At 43.3% G+C, this 23,832-nt stretch overlaps 2 protein-coding genes across 3 annotated transcripts in view; both read left to right on the top strand.

Annotated features, from left to right (window-relative positions):
- The first annotated feature begins 191 nt into the window (after nt 1-191).
- On the top strand, nt 192-20,509 carry ZBTB24 (zinc finger and BTB domain containing 24). 2 transcript variants are annotated; one of them, XM_030809550.1, is made up of 7 exons: nt 192-324; nt 1,324-2,303; nt 6,493-6,660; nt 7,172-7,255; nt 7,938-8,021; nt 15,386-15,467; nt 16,546-20,509. In XM_030809550.1, the coding sequence occupies exons 2-7, from the start codon at nt 1,352-1,354 to the stop codon at nt 17,264-17,266; spliced, it is 2,091 nt and encodes a 696-aa protein (XP_030665410.1). In that variant the 5' UTR covers nt 192-324; nt 1,324-1,351; the 3' UTR covers nt 17,267-20,509. The 2 variants fall into 2 exon arrangements, with proteins under 2 accessions (XP_030665410.1, XP_030665411.1); XM_030809551.1 differs by lacking the exon at nt 6,493-6,660 and having other exon boundaries at nt 16,546-19,822.
- MICAL1 (microtubule associated monooxygenase, calponin and LIM domain containing 1) overlaps nt 17,298-23,832 on the top strand; it is a 21,647-nt gene continuing 15,112 nt past the window's right edge. The window contains exon 1 of the mRNA XM_030809544.1: nt 17,298-17,423. The gene's annotated coding sequence lies outside the window, so the exon portion shown is untranslated. The remainder of the gene's footprint in view (nt 17,424-23,832) is intronic.

Below are 23,832 nucleotides of genomic sequence, written 5' to 3'. Positions count from 1 at the left end.
TCCCCGCCCCACCCCTCCCCTCCCCGCCCCGCCCCGCCCCGCCCCGCCCCGCCCCGCCCCGCCCCGCCGCTCTCGTGGCCCCCACCTCCAGGGGCGCCTCTGCGGGCCACGTGGTTCGGCGTCCGCGCGCAAGCGGCTCTTGGCGCCGCGCTTCCGGGTTGGCTGTGGCTGTGGCTGCGGCGGCGGCGCAGGGGCAGAAACCGGTGCGACGCAGAAGCCCCAGAGGCGGGCGGAGCGGAGGGCCAGCGGGCCTCGGCGCGGGTCTCCCGCCAGGCCGCCGGGTGAGCTGGCAGCGACCGGGACCCCACCGGGCGACCCTGAGAGGTAGGTCTGCCGCGCCGACCTCCCCCGCCGTCTGCTCCCTAGTCGGGCCCACGGGGCCTGGGCGGGGAGGTGGGGGTCTTTCCGCGCCGCCTCCCCCTGCTCGGACCACCCGGGGCTGCGGGGGCTCTGCGCCGCGCCCAGTGTGTCTGACGGCCCAACGCAGCTTAAGTTATTAGTTTATTGCAGCTACCTCACATTCACTTTGCACATGCACATTTCTTCACTCTTCACATTGGTTCCCACATACGAAATGGCTAATAATCTGGGAGATGGAGGCAGCTTCGTTCTCCCTGAGATAGTTGTGCAACCATAGAAAGTTCGTGCTTGCGGAGGATTTTGGAGATGGTTGATCCCATTTCTTCATTTTAGAGAAGGTAGACCCTGAATCGTTCCATGAATACTGGAGAGTCACTCAGCTAGGTAATGTGCGGCAGGAGGCTGAGGGAGAGAATTGCTTGAACCTGGGAGGCGGAGGTTGCAGTGAGCCGAGATTGCGCCACTGCGTTCCAGCCTGGGCGATAGAGCGAGACTCCGTCTCAAAAAAAAAAACCCCGAGCTAAGTTGTTTTGTTTTTGTTTTTTTGAGGTGGTGGTCTCGTTCTGTCGCCCAGGCTGGAGTGCAGTGGCACGATCACGGCTCACTGCCACCTCGAACTCCCAAGCTCAGGTGATGCTCCTGCCGCAGCCTCCTGAGTAGCTGGGACCACAGGCGGGCGCCACCACGCCAGGCTAATTTTTGTATTTTTTGTATAGATGAATTCTCTCCATGTTGCCCAGGCTGGTCTCAAGTGATCCGTCGGCCTCGGCCTCCCAAAGTGCTGGGATTACAGGCGTGAGGCCACTGCTCCCGGGCCCAGAGCTAAGTTTGTAGACAGACAATTAAAAATGGTAATGGTAAAATTCAGGTTAATGATGTGAAGTGAATAGGAAGTTCATGTGGGCTGGCACTAACCTTTTAGACAGTGCTTCCTCCTTTTTAAACCTTGTTTTCTTATTTCAGATTTAACCCTTCGTGGCTTCTGAAGAAAATGGCAGAAACATCGCCAGAGCCTTCTGGGCAGCTTGTTGTACACTCAGACGCTCACAGTGACACTGTCCTGGCCAGTTTTGAGGATCAGAGGAAGAAAGGCTTCCTCTGTGACATTACTTTAATCGTGGAGAATGTACATTTCCGGGCCCACAAAGCCTTACTTGCTGCCAGTAGTGAATACTTCTCAATGATGTTTGCAGAAGAGGGGGAAATCGGCCAATCCATTTATATGCTGGAAGGCATGGTTGCAGACACCTTTGGTATCCTGTTGGAATTTATCTACACAGGTTATCTCCATGCCAGTGAGAAAAGTACAGAACAAATCCTGGCTACTGCTCAGTTCTTAAAAGTCTATGACCTGGTAAAGGCTTACACAGACTTCCAAAATAATCATAGCTCCCCAAAGCCAACAACTTTGAACACTGCTGGTGCCCCAGTGGTTGTTATCTCTAATAAGAAAAACGATCCTCCAAAGCGGAAACGGGGAAGACCAAAAAAAGTCAATACATTGCAGGAGGAGAAATCAGAACTGGCTGCAGAGGAAGAAATACAGTTAAGAGTGAACAATTCAGTTCAGAATAGACAAAACTTTGTGGTTAAAGGAGACAGTGGTGTATTAAATGAGCAGATTGCAGCAAAAGAAAAGGAAGAATCGGAGCCTACTTGTGAGCCAAGTAGAGAGGAGGAAATGCCAGTTGAAAAAGATGAGAACTATGATCCCAAGACCCAGGATGGCCAGGCAAGCCAGAGTCGGTACAGCAAGCGGAGGATTTGGAGATCCGTCAAACTTAAAGATTACAAACTTGTTGGGGATCAAGAGGACCATGGTTCAGCCAAGAGGATCTGTGGAAGGAGAAAGCGCCCTGGAGGCTCTGAGGCCCGCTGTAAAGACTGCGGCAAGGTCTTTAAGTACAATCACTTTTTAGCAATCCACCAGAGGAGCCACACAGGTAATGATGTTTTCAAAGCTGATTGCAGTGTGTTTCAGAATTGGGAGTAGTGATGATAATAATAGCTTCTATTTGCTGTGCAACTTCTGTGTGATGGGCATTGTAATAAAGCCTTTATACATGTTATTGCATTTAATTTTCTCCACAATCCTGCAAGGTAGATAATATCCTCATTGTACATTGTATGATTAAAATCATATTTACTCATATGTAAGAGAGGGTTACTAAAGTGCATAGTTTACAGATGAAGCAACCAAGTTCTAGAGAGCTTAAATAACTTGCCAGAGTCACCCGTTAGTGACAGAGCTGGGATTGAACCCAGGTAGCCTGGTTGAAGAACCTCTCTCATTTGTAGTTGTTGAATGAATCCTTTAATGTCCACTTATCAAGATCTAGCCCAATATACCCTGCTTTCTGATTCTTGAACATTCTTCATCTTGACCATAACCATGCTTTTGCCTAAGTCTATGTGGACCACTTTCTAACTCAGCTGTCTAGCTTTAAATACCTTCTCATTTTTGGTCCCTCCAGCCCAGCGCTGACCAATGGCACCCTTCTGTGATGATGGAAATGTTCCTACATCCACAATGTCCAATATGGTGGCCAGTAACCACATGTGGTTTTTGAGCCCTTGAACTGTGGCTAGTGTGACTGAGAAACTGAATTTTAAATTTTATTTTAATTCATTTAAATTTGAATAACCACATGTGGCTAGTGGCGATCGTATTCGACACTGCAGTCCTAGCGAGAAATCCCTTCCTTTGAGCCATTTCAGGTGCTTAAACCCCACTGTGCTTTGGGTCAGATTGTTGTTGCTGTTTGTATATCCCTCAACTTAATTGTAAGCTTGAGTATAGGGACTGGTGCTTAAGTCTCGTCCTGTGATCCAGCAGCATCTGGTGCTGTGGTTCTCAACCTGCAAATTGGAATCACTCAGGGAGCTTCTAAAACTACCACTGCCTAGGCCTCAACCCCAGAGCTTCTGATTTAATTGTCTGGTGCCTTGGTGCTTTTGAAAGCTCCCTAAAGACTTTAGCTACAGATAGGTTGAAGACCTTGAATTCAGGTACTTTGAACAAAGTAGATACTTGAGAAATATTTGTTGAAATGTAATAGGTTATATTTTGGCTTTTTTTTTTTTTTTTTTTTTTTTTTGAGATGGATTCTCGCTCTGTCACCCAGGCTAGAGTGCATTGGCCGCGATCTCGGCTCACCGCAACCTCCGCCTCCTGAGTTCAAGCGATTCTCCTGCCTCAGCCTCCTGAGTAGCTGGGATTACAGGCACATGCCACCATGCCCAGCTAATTTTTTGTATTTTTATTAGAGACGGGGTTTCACCATGTTGGTCAGGCTGGTCTCAAACTCCTGACCTCGTGATCTGCCTGCCTCAGCCTCCCAAAGTGCTGGGATTACAGGCGTGCGCCACTGCGCCCAGCTGGCTATTTTAATCAAAGATTTATATGTGCATAGTTTAGAGTTAAATCATTATACAAGACTTAAGAAAAAGCATGTAGGATCGATCTTCCCTTATGTCCCCAGTACAGACAGTCCCCGACTCACAGTGGTTCGATTTTTCATCTTTAAAATGGTGTGAAAGCAGTACAGGTTCAACAGAAACTGTACTTTGAATTCTGAGTTTTGATCTTTTCCCGGGCTAGTAATATTCAGTATGATCCTCTCATGCCATGCTGGGCCACACAGTCACTTGGGTAAATGACCAGTACTGTGCATTTGGTGCATTCATACAGTATTCTGTATAAGTGTATTTTTCCTTATGATATTTTCAGTATGATGGGTTTGTTGAGATGTCCCATCATAAGTCAGGGAGCATCTGTATTCTGAATTTTGCAGCCCATCACTTTAGTATGGGTCTGTTTTCTTCCATCTGGGTAGATAACAGGTAGATTCATAAGGTTTGGAAACTGTCTTTCAGTTCCGGAAAATCTTGAGTTATTTCATAGATGATTTCTCCCCTCTGTTTTCTCTGTTCTCTCTAACTTTATTTTCTCTTATATTTTCCATCATTTTTGGCCCCACCATCTGGGGGATTTCCACTTTGTTTATCAGCCCTTTGAGGTTTTCTGTTTCGACTCTTATTTTTTTCCCCCTTATGAGCTCTTTTTGTTTTCTAAATGTTTTAATTTGAATGATCTTTTATTTCACAATGTAATATCTTACCTCTGTGAGCATGTTAATGATAACATTTTCCTCATTAGAGGCAAGTTGCTTTTTTTTTTCTTCTTACTTGTTTGTCTGTCACTACTACAAAAGGCTTTCCTTGAGTGCCTGATGTTTTTTTTAAAAATCATATTTAGTCATATGTAAGGGCGGGTTGCTAAAAGCTACCGGCAATGCTGCATGTGTGGAGAGAGCCTGTATTTTATTTATTTCTTACTCTGTTGCCCAGGCTGGAGTGCAATGGCGTGATCTCCGATCACTGCAACCTCTGCCTCCTGGATTCAAGTGATTCTCCTGCCTCAGCCTCCCAAGTAGCTGGGATTACAGGCATGCACCACCATGCCTGGCTAATTTTTTTGTATGAGAGAGCCTGCAAAACTGTGACATTGTTCCCAGATCACACTGAGGGTCAGGCTGCTATTTCTTGTGGCCCAATAACGAGATGTAGATGAACTGGGGAGGAAGAGAGTTTTTATTTCTATAACCAGTTACAGGGAGAAGGCCTGGAAATTATCGCCAGACCAAATCAAAATTACAAAGTTTTTCAGAGCTTAAATACCGCCTAAGCTGTATGTCTATGTGTAAGTGTGCATTCCTCTACAGACGTAGGTGATTAACTCTTAATCTATAACCAAGGTCTGCGTCCCAAAGACCTTCTTCTAGAGCCTCAGTAAGTTTACTTAATCTAAATGGGTCTAGGTGCTGGGGTGATTACCCTTATCTTCTGCTAAATCACGGAGATTTGGGGGATTCCTTCAGATCCTCAGTAAAACTTGTTTAATCCTAAATCGGTCCTGTTAAGAATTCCTTCGTTATTTTGTCATGCTTTAACGCCCAGGAGAAGCCTAGGCAAAACTCTTGGTGGGCTTTTGTTACATTCCAGCCTTTGTTTAAGGGCACTGGCTTTTAATATTTAACTTAACCACTCAGTCAGTACTGAAACAGTTGTTATGGAGGTGTGTTATAACCTCACTGGAGGTGGTGTGGCTGTGCCCCATGTCGTTGCTGGTGCCTGGCTTCCACATCTTTGCTCTCTTACCTTGGACCTATCATGTTCCAGTGGAAGACGCTTCTGCTCTCTCACTTGCAGGCACTAGGCCTGGCTGCTGGCCTGTGTCTAGGACAGGAGGGGGAAGAAGGAGTGGGGGAGTCTCATCATCCCAGGTGGAAATGTTGACTTACTCTCCCTGTGGTGATCCCAACTCAGCTGTGCCTAGAAACTCCTAATCCAAAGACCCCTTTTTCTTAATCCTCCTCAGTGAACACTCTCCATCCTCTTTTGGGGAGAGGGACAGTCTCCTGGCTGTGTGGAATGGAAGATTTGATCAGGGGTCTAAGTACCTTTGAAACAGACTTTCATTTACCCTCCCTCACCCCTGTTTCCAGAGATAGCAGTTGCCACCAATTCCTGAGTTTTTTGGAGATTGTATCTTTGCCACCAATTCCTGAGTTTTTTGGAGATTGTATCTTAAAAATTAGGTTGTATTGGGCTGGGTGTGGTGGCTCATGCCTGTAATCCCAGCAATTTGGGAGGCTGAGGCAGGAAGATTGCTTGAGCCCAGGAGTTGGAGACCTGCCTGGGCAACATAGTGAGATCCCATCTCTAAAAAAAAAAAATTAAAATTACAATTAAAAAATTAGCTGGGTGTGGTGGTGGCACACGCCTGTGATCCTAGCTACTCAGGAGGCTGAAGTGGGAAGATCATTTGTTCCCAGGAGGTTGAGGCTATAGTGAGCTATGGTAGCGCCATTGCACTCCAGCCTGGGTTATAGAGTGAGACCCTGTTACAAAGAAAAAACAAAAAATTAAGTTATATTAGTGCTAGTCACTGCTGGCTTCAGATTCATCTGTTCCAGCTTCCAAAATTTTATTGCTGATGTCTCTTGTGTTCATTGTTGGCCTTTTGGATGTGTGCCTTTTAGGAAAAATCCTTTATTGTTATTTTAATTTGGGAGAGACAAAAATGTGTGGATTCTTACTTACACCATGCTTCTGGGGCTCTTCTTCCAGGGGAGCGACCTTTCAAATGTAATGAGTGTGGAAAGGGCTTTGCCCAGAAGCACTCGCTACAGGTCCACACCAGGATGCACACAGGCGAGCGGCCGTACACCTGCACCGTGTGCAGCAAGGCTCTGACCACCAAGCACTCACTGCTGGAGCACATGAGCCTGCACTCAGGTAGTGGGGCTTGCCCAGAGGGCCAGCTGTCACCAGATTCCCATTCCCCAGGGTGGGCATTACCAACACCTAAATGGTGTTTTCTCAGCCTAGTATCATTTCCAACGTGGTGTCATTGAAAGACAGGGTTTTGCATCGGTCTGAGTGCAGTTTAGAGTTCTGCACAGATCCTTAAACTAGAGCTTATAAACTGGCTGCTGGGAGTTTAGTGTGCAAGCGTGTTTTATTAAACCACCAAAGTTTAGAATTGTTTTACTTTGAACGCCTTTGGGGGAAACTTAAATTCTCCAGTTCTACCCCAGTCTCCATCTCCAATACTCCCTATTGCCTTACATACCTTTGCACATTTATGTTTCTGTGGTAGATTGAAGTTTTCTGGGTTTGTAAACAAGTCACTTGTATCATTTGTAGAAAATGGGGACCTGGGCCCACTGTAGTATTTACCTTATTAGTGAGCATTCCAGTTCTTTATAGTTTTTTGCATGTTTTAGTGTTTTGGTTTTTTTGGCAGGACAGAAGTCTTTTACCTGTGATCAATGCGGAAAATATTTCAGCCAGAACAGACAACTAAAGAGCCATTACCGAGTTCATACAGGTACGATAAAGTGAGAACATTTAGATTGAGGGGGAAGAAATGCAAATAAAAATTGTTTCTGAAACATTAGGTTCATATTGTTCTGCTCTTAGCACATATTGTTCACATAGGGTATTTAGGGAAAAGTGCCTTAAGAGTCTAAATTATATGTTTTTATGTTATTGTCTGCCACCATGTGAATTATGTTTTATTTGTATACTACAGTTTTGGTGCCACACACAGAAATCCTATAGAATTAAAAGTGCCACTTGCACAAGGGAGCTTCAGTGAATGGTTGTTAGTGGTGCCTGGGCAGAGACATTATCACCCCATGGCTGTCAGCCCAGGCTTTCTCTCCCCTGGTTCTACCTGTTGTCCTTTTTCTTTCCTGCCAACTAATAAGAAATGAATGTGGGTTACGAGTGTCATTTGAGGTCATTTGTGGCCTCAGTCACACCAATACTTTGAGGAAAAAAGGAGAGACTACATTTAGAATTGGAAGGATCCTAGCTCTCTTGGAGGAGGCAGTGAGTTGAGGTGCTTAGGAAAATATTAACAGTTACCAAATTAATGAAAAAATTTTTGTTGTTAAAGTACTGTATTTAAAGTGATTATTTTTCAGGGAAGTGCTTTAACACAAATCACTGAAGAAAATGCAGGGAGAGCATATATGCACTGACACTTTTTTTATTGTTGCGACAAGGCCACTCATTACCGGAATGCAAAGACTGCCATCGCAAATTCATGGATGTGTCTCAGCTAAAGAAACATCTGCGAACACACACAGGTAAAACTCCATCTCGTCTGTCCCCCTAGTACACGGGATGTTTTCAGGAGAGTGAAGAATGAAGTTCTCTGACTGCCCTGCTAAGCCTGTGTTTGGAAATGTTTATTATAAATTGGATGGGAGTTGTGTAAGAAGATAAGTTAAAAGTTAGAAGGCAGAATGTTGTCAGCACTGTCTTTGGGGAAATCACATCTCTTGTAGAGGAGCAAAATGGAGATCACTTACTGAGCACTATTCGTATGTCACAATTCATTTAATACCACAGAATAGTGAGTCTGAGTCTGGTTCTGTGTTTCACTCTTAATTTACTTCAGCATTGAAGGTGATAGCAAGACTTTTTTTTTTTTTTTTTAAGATAAGGGCTCATGCTGTCATCCAGGCTAGAGTGCAGTGGCACGATCACCTCCCAAAGTGCTGGGATTACAAGCATGAGCCACCGCGCCCAGCCTTTTTTTTTTTTTTTTGAGATGGAGTCTTTCTCTGTTGCCAGGCTGGAGTGCAGTGGCGCGATCTTGGCTCACTGCAACCTCTGCCTCCCGGGTTCAAGTGATTCTCCTGCCTCAGCCTCCTTAGTAGCTGGGACTATAGGTGTGTGCTACCATGCCCAGCTAATTTTTTTTGTATTTTTAGTAGAGACAGGATTTCACCATGTCAGCCAGGATGGTCTCGATCTCTTGACCTTGTGATCCGCCCGCCTTGGCCTCCCAAAGTGCTGGGATTACAGGCATGAGCCACCATGCCTGGCCCAAGATTATTTTTTTAGAGAAGACAGCCAAATGTAACAGACACAAATGTAGCATAGACACTGAGAATGTTTCTACTTTCTCCCCTAGAACCAACACTTAAGCAGCACCACCTCCAGAAAAATCAGTTTCAGAGATGACGAGGAGGCAGCATTGATTAGGGCAGGTCAGCTTTTTTATGTAAGACCAAAAAATTGGATCTTTTATACCTTTTGGCAAAGAATGTGTGTTAAAAATAAGCCTATTCAATTTTCTAAGAAAAACTTGCCATTACAGGTTATTTAATAATTCTGTTGTCTACTGGAATTATCTAAATAGCAAATTGATTTATGGTGCTTTGGACTTTTTTTTTTTTTGGAGTCACTGTCTCACTCTATCGCCCAAGCTGTTGTGCAGTGGTGCGATCTCAGCTCACTGTAACCTCTGCCTGCTGGGTTCAAGCAATTCTCCTGCTTCATCCTCCCGAGTAGCTGGAACTACAGGTGTGCACCACCACGCCCGGCTAATTTTTGTTTTTTTTTTGTAGAGACAGGGTTTTGGCATGTTAGCCAGGCTGGTGTCGCTTGAACTCCTGGCCTCAAGTGATCCACCCTCCCAGCCTCCCAAAGCGCTGGGATTACAGGCGTGAGCCACTGTGCCTGGCCTGGATGTTGTTTTTTAAATACAAGTTTTTCTTCTTAAATTCAGTAAACGTCTCATAGGATATGGATTTTAACACATGTACTGAGCACTTACTGGGAACCAGACACTGTTTTAGGCTTTGAGGATGCAGCAGTGAATGAGATGGACAGGCCCCTGCCTTAAGAGACCAACATTCAATAGGGAAGACAGAGTACAAACAAGTATATAACACATTCGGTGTTGTGAGTGCGTTGAGGAATAAAATGCAAGGTAAGGGGGCAGGATGCGGGAAAGAGAGCTGCTCTTTTATGCGTGGACTGGTTTGGGAAGGTCTCACAGATGAGGTGGCATCTTGGATGGAGAGGAGAATGCAGTGGGGGAGTGAGCCAGCCAGCCATTGAGGATGCTCAGGAGAGAGCATTTTAAGCAGGAGGAGCCCTGGGCATAGGGCCCTCAGGCAGGAATAAACATTTTTGACAAGCTGGAGACGTGCTGGGAGGAGCACCAAGGCAGCCAGAGAGCTGGGAGTAGGAAGTCGTAGTGTAGGTGGATGTTCTCAATTTAGCTGCATGCTTTTTACCACCTGGGAAGCTTCAAAAAAAGCCTTGTCCCAACCGCCGAGATTCTGATTGACTTCACCTGGGCAGAGCCTGGGACTTGGTGTTTTTTAAAATACCCCTCAACAATTGTAGGGTGCACTCGGGCTGAAGTACTTTGAAGGCCACAGTAAAGATTGGATTTTATTCTGAGGGAGTTGGCTTTACTGCGATGAGTGACATGGCATGACTTAGGGTTGTAACAGGGTCACTCTAGCCACCCTGTGAGGTGGGGGCGAGGCCAGGGTGGAGGCAGAGAGACCCATTAGGAGGCTGTGCAGTAGTGGGGCTCGGAACAGCACAGTAGCAGCAGAGGTGGTGTCAAGTGGTCCAGTTCTGGATATATTCCAGGGAAGAATTCATGTGATTCGCTCATGATTGGATGTGGGAGTTGAAAGAGGAGGCAAAAGCCACTGTGAGGAGGAAAAACTAGGGAAGACTAAGAAGAACAGATCAGGAGTTAGATTGTGGACTGGTTGGTGTCTATTTGACATCCATGTGCAGGTGTGGGGTAGATCATTAGATTTCCAGGTCTGGAGAGTTCAGGGGAGAGATGCAGCCAGAGCTCTGGATTTCCACAGGTACACATGTGCCTGCAAATAGTATGTGGCGCTGCACTGAGTTCCCTAGGGAGACAGCGATGGTGGAGGAGAGTGGAGCTGGCTTGGTCATGCTGAGCAGTGCCAGAGGAGGCACTTCCCCTTGGTTTTGTTGTTGAGCATAAGGGGGAGTGAGGTTTCTGGGCTTTGTGAGTAGCAGTAGGACTTGAAGTAGGGATGAAAAGGAACAGAAGACCTCCCCCACTATAATTCCAGCAAACTCTTCTCAGCCTGTCAACTTTGAGAAGCAGAACAGAAAGTGGAAGATGTGTGGTGAGTTAAAAAGGAGACAGACGGGCATCTGTGGTTTGCCTGACTTAGAAATATGAAAAGAAATTGAACCTGTCAAAAAATTGGGGCGCTTCAAGAGCGGCAACTATGACCCATCTGTCCCTAGCATCAGCACGGAGAATCTGCTTGAATGTTGGTGAAGGGCATTGGCGTGCCATTTCCCTGCTCCCTGGGCATTGAGCACAGCCAGAATGAGTAGTCCCAGTCCTACCCTCAGGGCCATGCTCAGTTGGAAACCAAGACTTCATCTCTTAGAGATGAACCATCATTCATCTCTTAGATCTTTAGGCACAAACTCTCTCTGGGTTACATGTCCTGCACCAAGCACTGGAGAAGTCAAAGGCAAATTAGAGACGTTCTCTTTCCTAGGAGAGCATCCCCAGTGAGGGAGGTGGACACATTTTGACACGGAGGCAGAGTATCAGGCAGACAAGCAGTACCTGCCAGGTCACCACATCTCAGGCCCTCCTACTCACATCTTGTCCCCGTACCTGGCGCTGGTCAGATTTATAGGGACCCATTCAAGCCAAGTGAGTTCACAAGACAGATAAACCAGAGAATATATCAACTCAATAGAGGGATTACACCTTTCTGTTGCCCACAGCACCTCCTTCCTCACATTAGTGTACCCAAAAGCCAAGCTAGTGGTCAGAAGATTGCATGGTGAGCTGGGAACAAGTCAAGGGAATTAGCCCAGGCCACAGAGAAGCCTGGTGAGTGACCTCTGACCCCACAGCACAGTCCCACCCCACCAGTGTCCCTGTTCCTGGATGGTGTTCCATAAACACTGATTCTGCCCTGAGGGCTCCTACTCACAGGTAGATGGCCCTGTCTGGGAACAAATGATAAAGTTCAGTAAGTCACAGTTCTGTTCACAGCCTCATTGTGGCTTGAAGTTGAAGCTTCCCAAATCTCTTCAACTGTGTGTTGAGACCATCCATTAACGTTGAGACCTGGGGGTCTTCCCATCTTCCTGAGACCTGGTGGCCCCTCAACACAACATGCCCTTACAGAGTCTACATGCTGTCTACTATGAAACAGTATGGCGTGGTCAGAGCCACAGCAGAGGTGTGAACACAGGACAGGAAACAGCTGAGAAGACCATATAGGAATGCCAAGTACACAGGTGTCAAACCATGCTATCCACAGTTATCACGGACATGTGTCCCTTTTTTGCCAAGATTGGCAAGTACATGAGGAAGTGCACATCTTTATTTATTGTTGGTGGGAATATAATTTGGGAACCCTCTGGAAGGAACTTTTGCAATACTTACCAAAACGTAAACCGCACAATTGTGAAAAGATGTTTGCCTAAGGATATTCATCATAGGCAGCATTGTTTATAACTTAACAAGTTTAACAGCCACCCAAATGTCCCAGGAGGGGATTAGATAGGTAAATTTGGGGCAGTATACACAATGGTACACAAAACAGACTTTTAAAATGGCGGTGTGGCTTTACTGATGTGACAAACAGCATGCATTGGATGACCTCACAGAGTAAGACCACAAATAAACAGATTTGTCTGTAAAGATATTCGCCATTGTTAACTGGTTGTCTCGAGATGAGAATAGTGGAGCAGTTTTAATATTCTTTGTATTTTCAATATTTGATTCTTTTACAATGAACACAGTAATTTTTTAAGAAAAACAGCTGCGGTCCACAGTGGGAGGCAGGATGTTGAGGGGACAGAACTGGACTGACGGTGAACTGGACTAGACGGACAGAACTGGACTGCCAGGTGAACGTGACAGCTCAGGGAATGGGAGGTGTCACTGTGATTGTTGTGCCTGGCTGGACAGGGGCTGGGTGATGTTGTCGTTAACCATCATGACCTATGTTATTCTGGGTTTCAGCAGGTGGGGATGGGAAATCCACCTGTGATGCCAATAAGCAGTGACTCATCGATAGTATCTGGAGTGGGGTCCGGGATTTAAGTCATTGGGGAAGGGTAGGGGTGGGATCGGTGGAGTAACTGCTGAGAAGAGGGTCTGGAAGTACACCCTGGAGCTGTTTCAGTACTTCTGTTGACATCACACCTTTCGTCACACTCCTGTCTCTGCCTTTTCCTTTAATCGCTATTGTCTAATCCTCTTGTAACACACTTCTTTCCGGTCCCCATGCCTCTCAGGCCCTGTCCTATTACCTTATCCTTCTTCTCCATCTGCCACCTGCCACCTCCTGGTCTAGGCCTTGTGCGTAGCCTGTTAGAGGTCCTCCTGCCTCTAGCCCACCCTCCTCATCATTCCCAGGTGTATTTTGTTGGTACTTTCAGCATGTCATTCTGCTAAAAACTTCCAGAGGCTCCACAGGTCCCCTGCCTGGATTTCATAGCTCCTGTTGCCTTGGCCTCCCGACTCCTGAGAGTGATGCTTGTCACTCCTGGTGCACACCGTTTGGTCATTTCTGACACCATATGCTCATACTATTTAGACTAGTACCCTGGCCCGGGTTTCTTTCCAGTCTAGCCAGATCCCGCCCACCCCATCCAGCACCCTGTCTGCACTCAGAATTGTTGATGCCACTTATTTTAATGTTCAGTGAAACACAGACCTATGTTACTTAATTAGTTTGTGCATCTCCTCAAGTAGATTAGAAAAGTTTCTTTTTTGTTTCTTAGCTGTGTACTTTATTGATGGTCTATCAGTGTTTGAGAACTAAATAAACAAGGAATGGGTGTCTCTGTTGAAGGTGGTAGAGCTGTACACAGGGGAACAGATAGAAACCACTAAGCGGGAAGACCCCGGGCAGATTCACCTTGGCTGGGGAAATTTGCCTTCCTGCTGTCCTGCTCACTCCCTCAAAGAGCTTCCACTGCAGGGTGTTGCTCCTGCAAACACTTACCCTCAAAAAACATTTGCCATCAGGCAGACTTTCTGAAATAGAAACTCAGCTGGAGCTGAATGGTAAAGTTAATGTTGTTATGGATGATTGTTATTGTTCTTTCTCTTAAAAACCTGAAAACTGCAACAAGAATTTTACAATCACAGGCAAACAGCAGGTACTCAGTCTTTGAATCTGGAGAGGGAGAAAACCAACCAAGATCAGAGAAGGCCCCAGCTCTGATGTAGAAAGCTATAGACAGATTATGGCAGTGGCCTGGTTTTAATCTTTGAAGTGGTAAGAGTTCATGATGCAAAGATGCAGATTCATCCAAGTTGTTACAGCTGTCCTCTGCCTCGATGGAGCTTGGAGAAATGTCTTGCCTGAATTTTCCAGTAGATGCTGTGAAAGGGAAGCTCACTGACCATCTTCCATTTCAAATTGTACTTATCCTTTGCTGTTCTCCTGCTCTCCAGTTAAGTGGATTTTGCTGCTTGCTTTTTTTTTTTTTTCTTTTTTTCCAATTTAGTTTTCTTGCCTGCATTGGATTACTTAATTTTGTTTCTGGGCAACATGAACAGTCTGTCATTGTATGTTCAGCATGAAAACACACTGAATAAGCACTTGCTGATGTTAGTGAAGCCTGGTGGGTTCTGGAGCAGTTATAGCATCTCAGGTGTACCACCCCCATGAAATTCATTCAGCAGGGGTTTCTGAAATGGCATGCCAGGCCAGATTCTCAGCACTGGGGTACTAGGAGCGGGCATACCCACAAGTTATCTTAAAAAGGAAGAAATGGATAATAAATAACTTATACATTATATGAGGCAGCAATTGCATTGTGGAAAAACTAAATTGGAGAATTGGACTAAGGAGTGCGTGGCAAGGTTTGTAGTGCTCTTGGTGGTGATGGAGCCTCACTGATAAAATAACATGTGAACAGAGACTTGAAGGAGATGAGAGTGAACCATGCTGGGAGACACCCTGAGATGAGATCAGGGAGGTTTGGGGTGAGGAGTAGGGTTTATGGGGTACGGATCTATGATCGCTTGTAGGGCAAGAACTTTGGGTTTTATCTTGGGGTGGGAAATCATCAACATTTGCAGCCCAAGCATAAAATGACCTGACTGCATCAAGGCTCACTCTGGTGGCCACATGGATAGTTTATGGCAGGGAAGCAAAAGCAGAAACGGAGACCCCATAGGAGGCAAGAGATGGTGGTGCTGTGGACCAGAGAGTGGCAGTGGAGGTACTGAGCAGTGGTCAGATTCTGGATATATTTGGAAGGTTGATATAAACGTGAATAATACATAACTCACCCTAGCATACAGGAGTCCTTTCAGGGTCAAGTGGGCTACCTAGCCAAGCAGTAAGGCAGGAGAGCATAGGTGCTGTAATATCTAATGGAAGAAAACAGGAGTAAATAGGGTGTAGCTCACTTCCTTGTTGCAGTTTTCAGGTTTTTAAGAGAACCAGGCCTTACAATTTCTGTGTATGCTCTCGGCACTCGGCACACAGTGCTTAGGTTAGTTACAGAGTAGATATTTGGTGAGTGCATCATTCATTTATGCTTACGGAGGGGATTGCCTTTGTTCTGTTTATATTGTGAAACCAAAGTGTTTTTATTTTGTCTTATGCTGAATGTATATTATTAAATGTTTTTTTTGTTTCGTGTGTTTTTTTTTTTTTAGGTGAGAAGCCATTTACTTGTGAAATCTGTGGCAAATCTTTCACAGCAAAGAGTTCTCTTCAGACCCACATCAGAATCCATCGGTAAAGTTTTGCAGATATTTTTCTCACATGGAGGCCTCATTCAGTTCTGCTGTTCAGTGAGGTGACATGTGTTACCTATATAGTTTTCTCCCAGTTGTTACTCTGCAGAATTTTGTGTGCAGTGTATTACTTTGGCTTTGTTTTATTTGTTTGTTTTGAGACAGGGTCTCGCTGTCGCCCAGGCTGGAGTGCAGTGGTGTAAGTGGAGTGCAGGTGGGAGTTCAGGCGATTCTCCCACGGTGGCATCCTGAGTAACTGGGATACCACACCCAGCTAGTTTTTGTATTTTTTTGGTAGAGACGGGATTTCACCATGTTGACCAGGCTGATCTCAGACTCCTGACCTCAAGTGATCCGCCTGCTTGGGCTTCCCAAAGTGTTGGGATTACAGATGTGAGCCACCACACCTGGCCTATTTTGTTTTATCTTTTCAGTAATGAAATTCCTCACCTAGGTAAAAAGGAATGCTGATTCTGGCCAGTAAAAGTTTACATTACTGATTTCATTTATTAAATTTTGACTGGGGCTAGGGATTGGTCCAAAGCTTAAATCTTCAATCAAAAATAAGTATTAAATTTGATGTTTTCTGAATAAATGTTTTTGTTTACACAGTTATCCCCAGGTGGGACTTAGGAGTTCTTCTAACAGCATCACAAATAATTAGAGGATGCTTAAATTTTTTAAATTGACGTTAATCATAGATACTTATTGGGCCAGTAGAGTCTAAAAATTGGCTGTGAAAACTAAGACAAAACAAAAGAGAACTATGTGTTTATTGTATAAATATTTACTCTCTCTTCCTATCTGAAATACATACTGTGGAATCATAAAATTTTGTCATATCTAGCCCTGCCCCATCTGCCACCCTTCCTCAGGCACCACCCCCACCCTATTTTCAGATTAGAAACTGCCCATGGAAGCGAGACTTGCTTCAAGTCCTTGAGTTAGTAGGTGAACCCATGACTTATGACTTGCAGTCCAGTTAATTTTCCACTACTCTTGATTGCTTGCCCCTAAATAATCAGGAAGTAGTAAGTAGGTATTTCCATTTTAAAAATAAAATGTTTATTTTCTTACAGAGGAGAAAAGCCATACTCGTGTGGCATTTGTGGCAAATCCTTCTCTGACTCCAGTGCCAAAAGGAGACACTGCATTCTACACACCGGCAAGAAGCCTTTCTCCTGCCCTGAGTGTAACTTACAGTTTGCTCGCTTAGACAACTTGAAGGCTCACTTGAAAATTCATAGCAAGGAGAAGCATGTGTCAGATGCCAGCAGCATTTCTGGCAGTAGTAACACAGAAGAGGTCAGGAATATTCTTCAGCTACAGCCATATCAACTCTCTACCTCGGGAGAGCAGGAAATTCAGCTTCTTGTAACCGATTCTGTACATAACATCAATTTCATGCCCGGTCCTAGCCAGGGAATCAGCATCGTGACTGCAGAGAGTTCCCAGAATATGACTGCAGACCAGGCTGCTAATCTTACCCTGCTCACGCAGCAACCAGAGCAACTGCAGAATTTAATTCTTTCGGCTCAGCAGGAGCAAACAGAACACATTCAGAGCCTCAATATGATTGAAAGCCAGATGGGACCCTCACAAACAGAGCCAGTGCACGTGATCACTCTGTCCAAGGAAACACTGGAACATCTTCATGCCCATCAAGAGCAAACAGAGGAGCTCCATTTAGCTACAAGTACTTCAGATCCAGCTCAGCACCTGCAGCTGACACAGGAGCCTGATCCGCCACCCACTCACCACGTGCCCCAGCCAACGCCACTTGGCCAAGAGCAGAGCTGACCTGTAAACACGTTTGACTGCTTGATTGGGCTCTTCTTATAAGCCAACCCTGACTGGATTTTGAACGCTTGAAGTCAGGCTCTCCACACCATCGACTTGCAGATCCTTCTGTGAGAGCTGTGATGGCTAACTGATGTTTATAATGCCCTCCATCCAGGTAGCAAGATGTGTGTGTGTCTTGTCTAAGGTACTGATTTGGATTGAGCATTTCAATATTGAATGGTTTTCATTTTCATCTGCAACGTCTCATAAAGACTCGGGTAGTTTTTCTTTGGGAGCATTGATTTCAGTTTTTCTGTAAGGTTTAAATGTTCACAGCCATAGGTTATGGTCTTGCCAACCTCCCCAGTTATGTTTTTTTATTTTCTAGGACAAAGGGAGTCATTTTGGTTGAACTGGGCAGAATGGTTTGTGCTGTTTTCTTATTTTTCTTAGGCAACACAGTTGTTACCACAAGACAAGTCAGGGCTAAATATGACAGATCACAATGTATGGGGAATTTGCCCTTTTAATAACTTCCAGTCCCCTAAGACAAAGTAACCCTCAACGTTTTATCTCTGTGCAGTACAGTGGGCTTATTGTGTTACACTTGAGGAAGGTTCAAACTCATAAACTCAGCATTTTAACTCAAAATTCATGTAACAAGATAGCTAAAAGTATAGGATTTTTTTTAAATTCTGAATTCATCTTTCCTGAGAAACAAATTTACATATTTTTTAACAGCAAGCTATCAAAATTTTAATTAAGTTTAAAATACAAAATTGGATCAAGACATTCACCCTAAATTCTGAATTTTTGTCAGAAAAGAGATTTGATTTTCATGAAGGTAAAGCTTTCTTCACTATTCTGGAACAGAAAACTTCATTCAGTGTAATTTAAGTCTTATATATACTCTACTGAATTCTAACTGATCTCCTGAAAATGTTGATCTATGTATTGTGTCCTTTAACTTTCTGGAGATGGAAGCTTATTATAATTCATTTTTATTGCAGACTAGTTAAATCCCACAAAGTGAATATCTTCTCCTAATCTTTCCTTTTTTAGAGACAGGGTCTCACTCTATCATCCAGGCCAGAGTGTTAGTGGCACAATCATTGCTCACTGTAACCTCAAATTCCTGGGCTCAAGCAACCCTCCCGCCTCAGCCTCCTAGTAGCTGGGACTACAGGGATGTACCGCCACACCCAGCTAATCTTCATCTAATCTTAAAACTTTGAGCCTCAGAGACTTTGTAGCCAGCATGTGTCTGTAATTGTATGATTTTTAAATCATCATCAAAAGATTAAATTATGTTTGGGTTAAGTTTTCAAGCTAAGCATATTGAATTCTTTTACCACTTTCATGTAAGCTGGTAGGGGATTTTTGAGAAAAGAAGGTGGGCACTAGTATATCTAAATTAACAATGCTGATGGAGAGTAGGGGGTAATCTACTCTAAAATTAATAGAGCCTTTCCGTCAATTGTTTTGTTTTAGACATCCTTGATTTCTACCTAAATCAAGTAAGTTATTTGGAGGTTAGAGTAATAGAGAATTCTTCAGGTTTGAGAGAAGATAAAAACATTTTGGTTGCATATTTGCTAAGCTATATTTTATTATATGTAATTCACAAAATTTCCAAAATGATATACATCTTATATGTATCAACCAAACTAATGTTAAATCAGGCCTGACTAGAGCAAAGATAACCATATTTTACAAACACTGTTAAGCCCTAAGTATTATTTCAGGTTCTCGTTTAAACTGTTTAATTTTATTCTTAAAATACAAAGTTTTTACCAGCTTTTCAAAGCCCACCAATCCACATTTTCTGCAGGAAATTAAATATTTAAGTAAGTGAATTTCTACTCACTCTGGACAGCTAGGTGATTATTCAGAAAAGACAGTTACATAGCTATTTATAAGTCAAGTTTCACTGGCTCGATAACAGTCTACCTCTACACTAAGAGAACTATCACCTGAACAACATAGGTCACTTTAAATGTTCTAGTAGCAACATTTAAAAACATAAAAAGAAGCAGGTGAAAATGTTAATAAAAGTTTATTTAATCCAACATTTGCCAAATATTTCAGCATATAAAAATATATTAGTGAGACATTTTACATTCTCTTTCATACTAAACTTTCGAAATCCGGTGCATATTTTACACTTTCTGCACATCTCAATTTGGATGCTAATGTTCATTGGACATACTTGATCTGTATTTAGATTTCATGCAACTTACAGTTGAAAACAGATTCTCATATCAAGTAGCTAAGACAAGTTTTTTTCAAGAATTGAAGTATCAGTTTAAAAATTTATATTAAAATTTATTAAAATTAAAATCCAGTTCCTTGTTGCATGGGACACAGTGCAAATGCTTGATAAGCACATGTGGCTAGTGGCTGCTATATTGGACAGCATGGGCCACCTGTTTCTAGCTTGAGCATCAGTCCTAGCTATGCCTGAATTATTTGACCAGCTGTCAAAGAGAAACAAGGAAATCATAGCTTTATCAATCTAGCCTCTTCCTTTGTCCCACATATACATTCTACCCCTTTGAATAAAAAAGTTCAATGACGCCGGGTGTGGTGGCTCATGCCTGTAATCCCAGCACTTTGGGAGGCCAAGGTGGGCGTATCACGAGGTCAGGAGTTCGAGGCCAGCCTGACCAACATAATGAAACCCCATCTCTACTAAAAATACAAAAATTAGCCGGGCGTGGTGGTGTATGCCTGTAATCCCAGCTACTCGGGAGGCTGAGACAGGAGAATCACTTGAACCCAGGAGGCAGAGGCTGCAGTGAGCTGAGATCACGCCACTGCACTCAAGCCTGGCGACAGAGCGAGACTCCATCTCAAAAAAAAGAAGTTCAATGACTTGAGTATCCAAAAGAAATGTCGTGAACATGAAAGTACTTCTCATGTGTCCTTGAGAAATGATGTTACTAGTGCAGTGTTTCACAATTCGTTTTCTACTAAATGTGTACTATTTTTTAAATTGTTTTAACAGAAATACAGAGTGTGTTTCTTAGCAAACAGAATGTTATGCTTTGGGGCTCCTGAAACACCTCATTTTGAAGGTGAATCTTTGATTTTCTCCCAGTAGAGGGTCGGCCTTGGGATGACTCTTACCATCAAAATCAGTTATTCAAGTGCTTGCCCAGTGCTTCTTGAAACTCACCTCTACTCTGTATTTTCTACAGTTGGTTCTTGTGTTATAAATGTTGTGAGCAACAGATTAAATGATGCTGAGGAATGAAAAAAGATTCTCATTATAAACGCTTACCTAGGATTCTCATTATAGATGCTTATCTAGGTTTTCATAAATGGGAACATAACAATATCTTCCAAATATGGAGTCCTTACTATTGGCCAGGAGCCAAGCCAGGTCTGTTAAATCTGTATCATATCTTACTGGGTCTCAAACATCTTCCATGTCATGGCACACAGATTTACAATATAGCACCCTCGGGTTGGAGGACTCCAGTCCCCTCTAGTCATGACTGATATATTAGTTTGCCAGGACTGCCATAACAAATACCACAGACTGGGTGACTGAAAAAATAGAAAATCCAAGATCAACATGTCAGTGGGGTTGGTTTCTTCTGAGGCCTCCCTTCTAGCTGTCTTCCCCTGCCTGTATCTTCACATGTCCTTCCCTCTGTCCTACTCTCTTTTAAGAACACCAGTTATATGGGATCAGCCCACATTAATGTCCTCATTTAATCATCTTTTCAAACACAGTCCCATTCTGAGATGCTGGGTATTAGGACATCAACATGTGAATTTGGAGTAGGGGGACACAATTTACCTCCTAACAACTGGCATCTGAGTGAGGAGGGGAGCAGTGTCTGGGACACACCTTAACCGCTGGAAGCATGTCTCATCTTAATCTTCATGACATTCCGATGAGGTGAGTAATTATTATGCTTATTGGACAGATGAGAACATGGAGCCCAAAGAGAAAGTCTGTTGCCAAATGTCATACAGTAAGTGGTAGAACCAGAACCAGGGCACAGGCTTTTAAAACTTTAAGCTGGATTTCTTATTCCCAAGGTTAATAGAACCAAAAGAAAATGATAATTTTCTTATTACATAAGTAATTTCTTATTTAATATTAAATACGTAATTTATTTCCTACTTAAGTTATTTCTTATTAAAAATTACATATTTAATAATTAAGGAATGTGACCTGCTTAATGTAATAGAACTTTTTGACTAAAATTGAGGGTCTGTGTCTGGAATTACAGCGTACTTTTTTTAAGTGGAGACAGGGTCTCACTATATTGCCCAGGCTGGCCTCAAACTCCTGGCCTCAAGCAGTCCTCCCACCTCGGCCTCCTAAAGTGCTGGGATTACAAGCATGTGCCACCTGCATACAATTATAACTTTTTTACATAAAACAATAGTAGTGAAAGTTATGGTCTACAGAAATTCAGTAACTACCATATAATCATGTTAGTGTTTCACTACTATTGATTTAAAGCCTAATTGGTAAGAAAATGTGGCACATATACACCATGGAATACTATGCAGCCATAAAAAAGGATGGACGAGTTCATGTCCTTTGCAGGGACATGGCTGAAACTGGAAATCATCATTCTCAGCAAACTAACACAGGAACAGAAAACCAAACACCACATGTTCCCACTCATAGATGGGAATCGAATAATGAGAACACTTGGACACAGGGCAGGGAACATCACATACCAGGGCCTGTCGTAGGGTGGGGGGCTGGGGGAGGGATAGGATTACGAGAAATACCTAATGTAAATGACAAGTTAATGGGTGCAGGAAACCAACATGGCACATGTATACCTATGTAACCTGCATGTTGTGCACATGTACCCTAGAACTTAAAGTATAATTTAAAAAAAAAAAAGCTTAATCGAAATTTGCCGGTTGAATGAAAGTTACTAGTAAGGTGAAAATGTCTTAGTTAACAGGAGCCTCTGTAAGTGAGCCCTTTTTTCAAATTTTTGACTGAGGATATTTTAAGTTTAGGGTAGGTTTGTTTTATTTTTGTTATCCTTAATAAGCATTAAGGTAAAATTTCATTTTCAGTTTCTAAACTTAAGCCTAAACTCTTAAGAATTGAAAGAAAACTCTTTGTCTTGCTTTTGTAAATAGCAGATAAAGAGGAGTGACCTGTAAAAAATCTGCTTGCCTTGCCTTTTGTAAATAGCAGCTCTCAAGGAGTGACCTCTAAAAGAAGCGGGAATGTCGTGATAGTTTATGCTGCTCTCAAATTCTTTACACATAAGAAAGCAGCAAAAGACTTTAGCTTACTGGAGTGTGTGTGTGTGTGTGTGTGTGTGTGTGTGTATTTATATATATATTTCATTCTAACTTGAAACATAGGACATCAACAGCTTTTAAACTAAAGTTCATTCAATTACATTTCTTTCTTTTTTTTTTTTTTTTTTGACATAGGGTCTTGCTCTGTCACAGGCTGAAGTGCAGTGGCATGATCATGGCTCACTACAGCCTCTTAGCCTCCTGAGTACCTGGGACCACAGGCATGCACCACCATGCTCAGCTAATTTTTAAATTTTTTTTAGAGACAAGGTCTCACTGTGTTACCCAGGCTGGTCTCAAACTCCTGAGCTCAAGTGATCCTCCCACCTCAGCCTCCCAGAGTGCTGGGATTACAGACACAAACCACTGTACTCAGCCCACATTCTCAGTAATACAAAATGTAGGAATTTAAACACATTTTGGTAACAGCAAGGGATCTTAGCTTTTTTATGTGAGTCTGAAAAGCGGTACTATATTCAGTGTGAAGTGTGAAAAAAGGAAAAAAATCTGAGCAGCGGTCAGGGTAGAGAACTTTTACTCTGAATTCTTAATATCCATAATATGTCACTTTAAATATAATTCAAAGATGATTTTCCAAAAGAATAGTTTGGGTATTGGTTTTAGTTCATTCATATTACTTTATCCTTGTTAAATGAAAAGTCAAACTGAAGCTTCCTTAGACTAAATCAGAGTTAAAATCAAAACTACATTTTAAAAATCCACCTCTCAAGATAATTTTGTTTGGTTAAGTGGCTTCTGGATAAATGTTTCTTATAATCTTAGTGTTTGAAGGGCAAAGGCAGTCTTATTACAAGAATATGGGCAAGTATTTAACTGATCCTGAACCTATTTATGTGTTTAATCTTTGCAGCCTCTCAAGGTAGAGTCCTTGTATTATCTCAGAGTCTATGAAATCATAATTGTGCCTTGACTTCTGGGGAAGGTATTGAGTAAAAAGCAGCATACAGAGGAATAAGGTGGGAAGGAAGAATAGGAAAGAATGGGGGCCCCAAATTTGTGATTTACCCACTCCAAGCCAAGAGACAAAGCTGGGTGTCATTCTTGAAGGGGCCCACCTCACCCCCACACCCAATTCATGGCCATGTTATGTCAGTTTCACCTTGAAATATCTTTTGACTCCATCCACTTCTCCCATCCTCACTATACCACGTCACTTGCCTGTACTCCTGACAAAGACCTGATTGATCCTTTCTACCACCTCCTGCTGGGCTTTCTCCACTGTAAGTGATGATCTGTTTGGGCTAACCATTGTACCCTTAGCTTAGCCT

This window comes from Nomascus leucogenys, chromosome 3, assembly GCF_006542625.1.
Source record: "Nomascus leucogenys isolate Asia chromosome 3, Asia_NLE_v1, whole genome shotgun sequence".
Classification (NCBI taxonomy): Eukaryota; Metazoa; Chordata; class Mammalia; order Primates; family Hylobatidae; genus Nomascus; species Nomascus leucogenys.
The sequence above is the reverse complement of the archived record's forward strand: the minus strand, read 5'-3'. Positions and strand labels throughout refer to the sequence as shown.

Coding starts and splice junctions, on each gene's coding strand:
- ZBTB24 (XM_030809550.1), top strand. CDS start 1,352: ATGGCAGAAACATCGCCAGAGCCTTCTGGGCAGCTTGTTGTACACTCA. Junction 2,304..6,492: donor CCACCAGAGGAGCCACACAG/GTAATGATGTTT, acceptor CTCTTCTTCCAG/GGGAGCGACCTTTCAAATGT. Junction 8,022..15,385: donor ACATCTGCGAACACACACAG/GTAAAACTCCAT, acceptor TTTTTTTTTTAG/GTGAGAAGCCATTTACTTGT.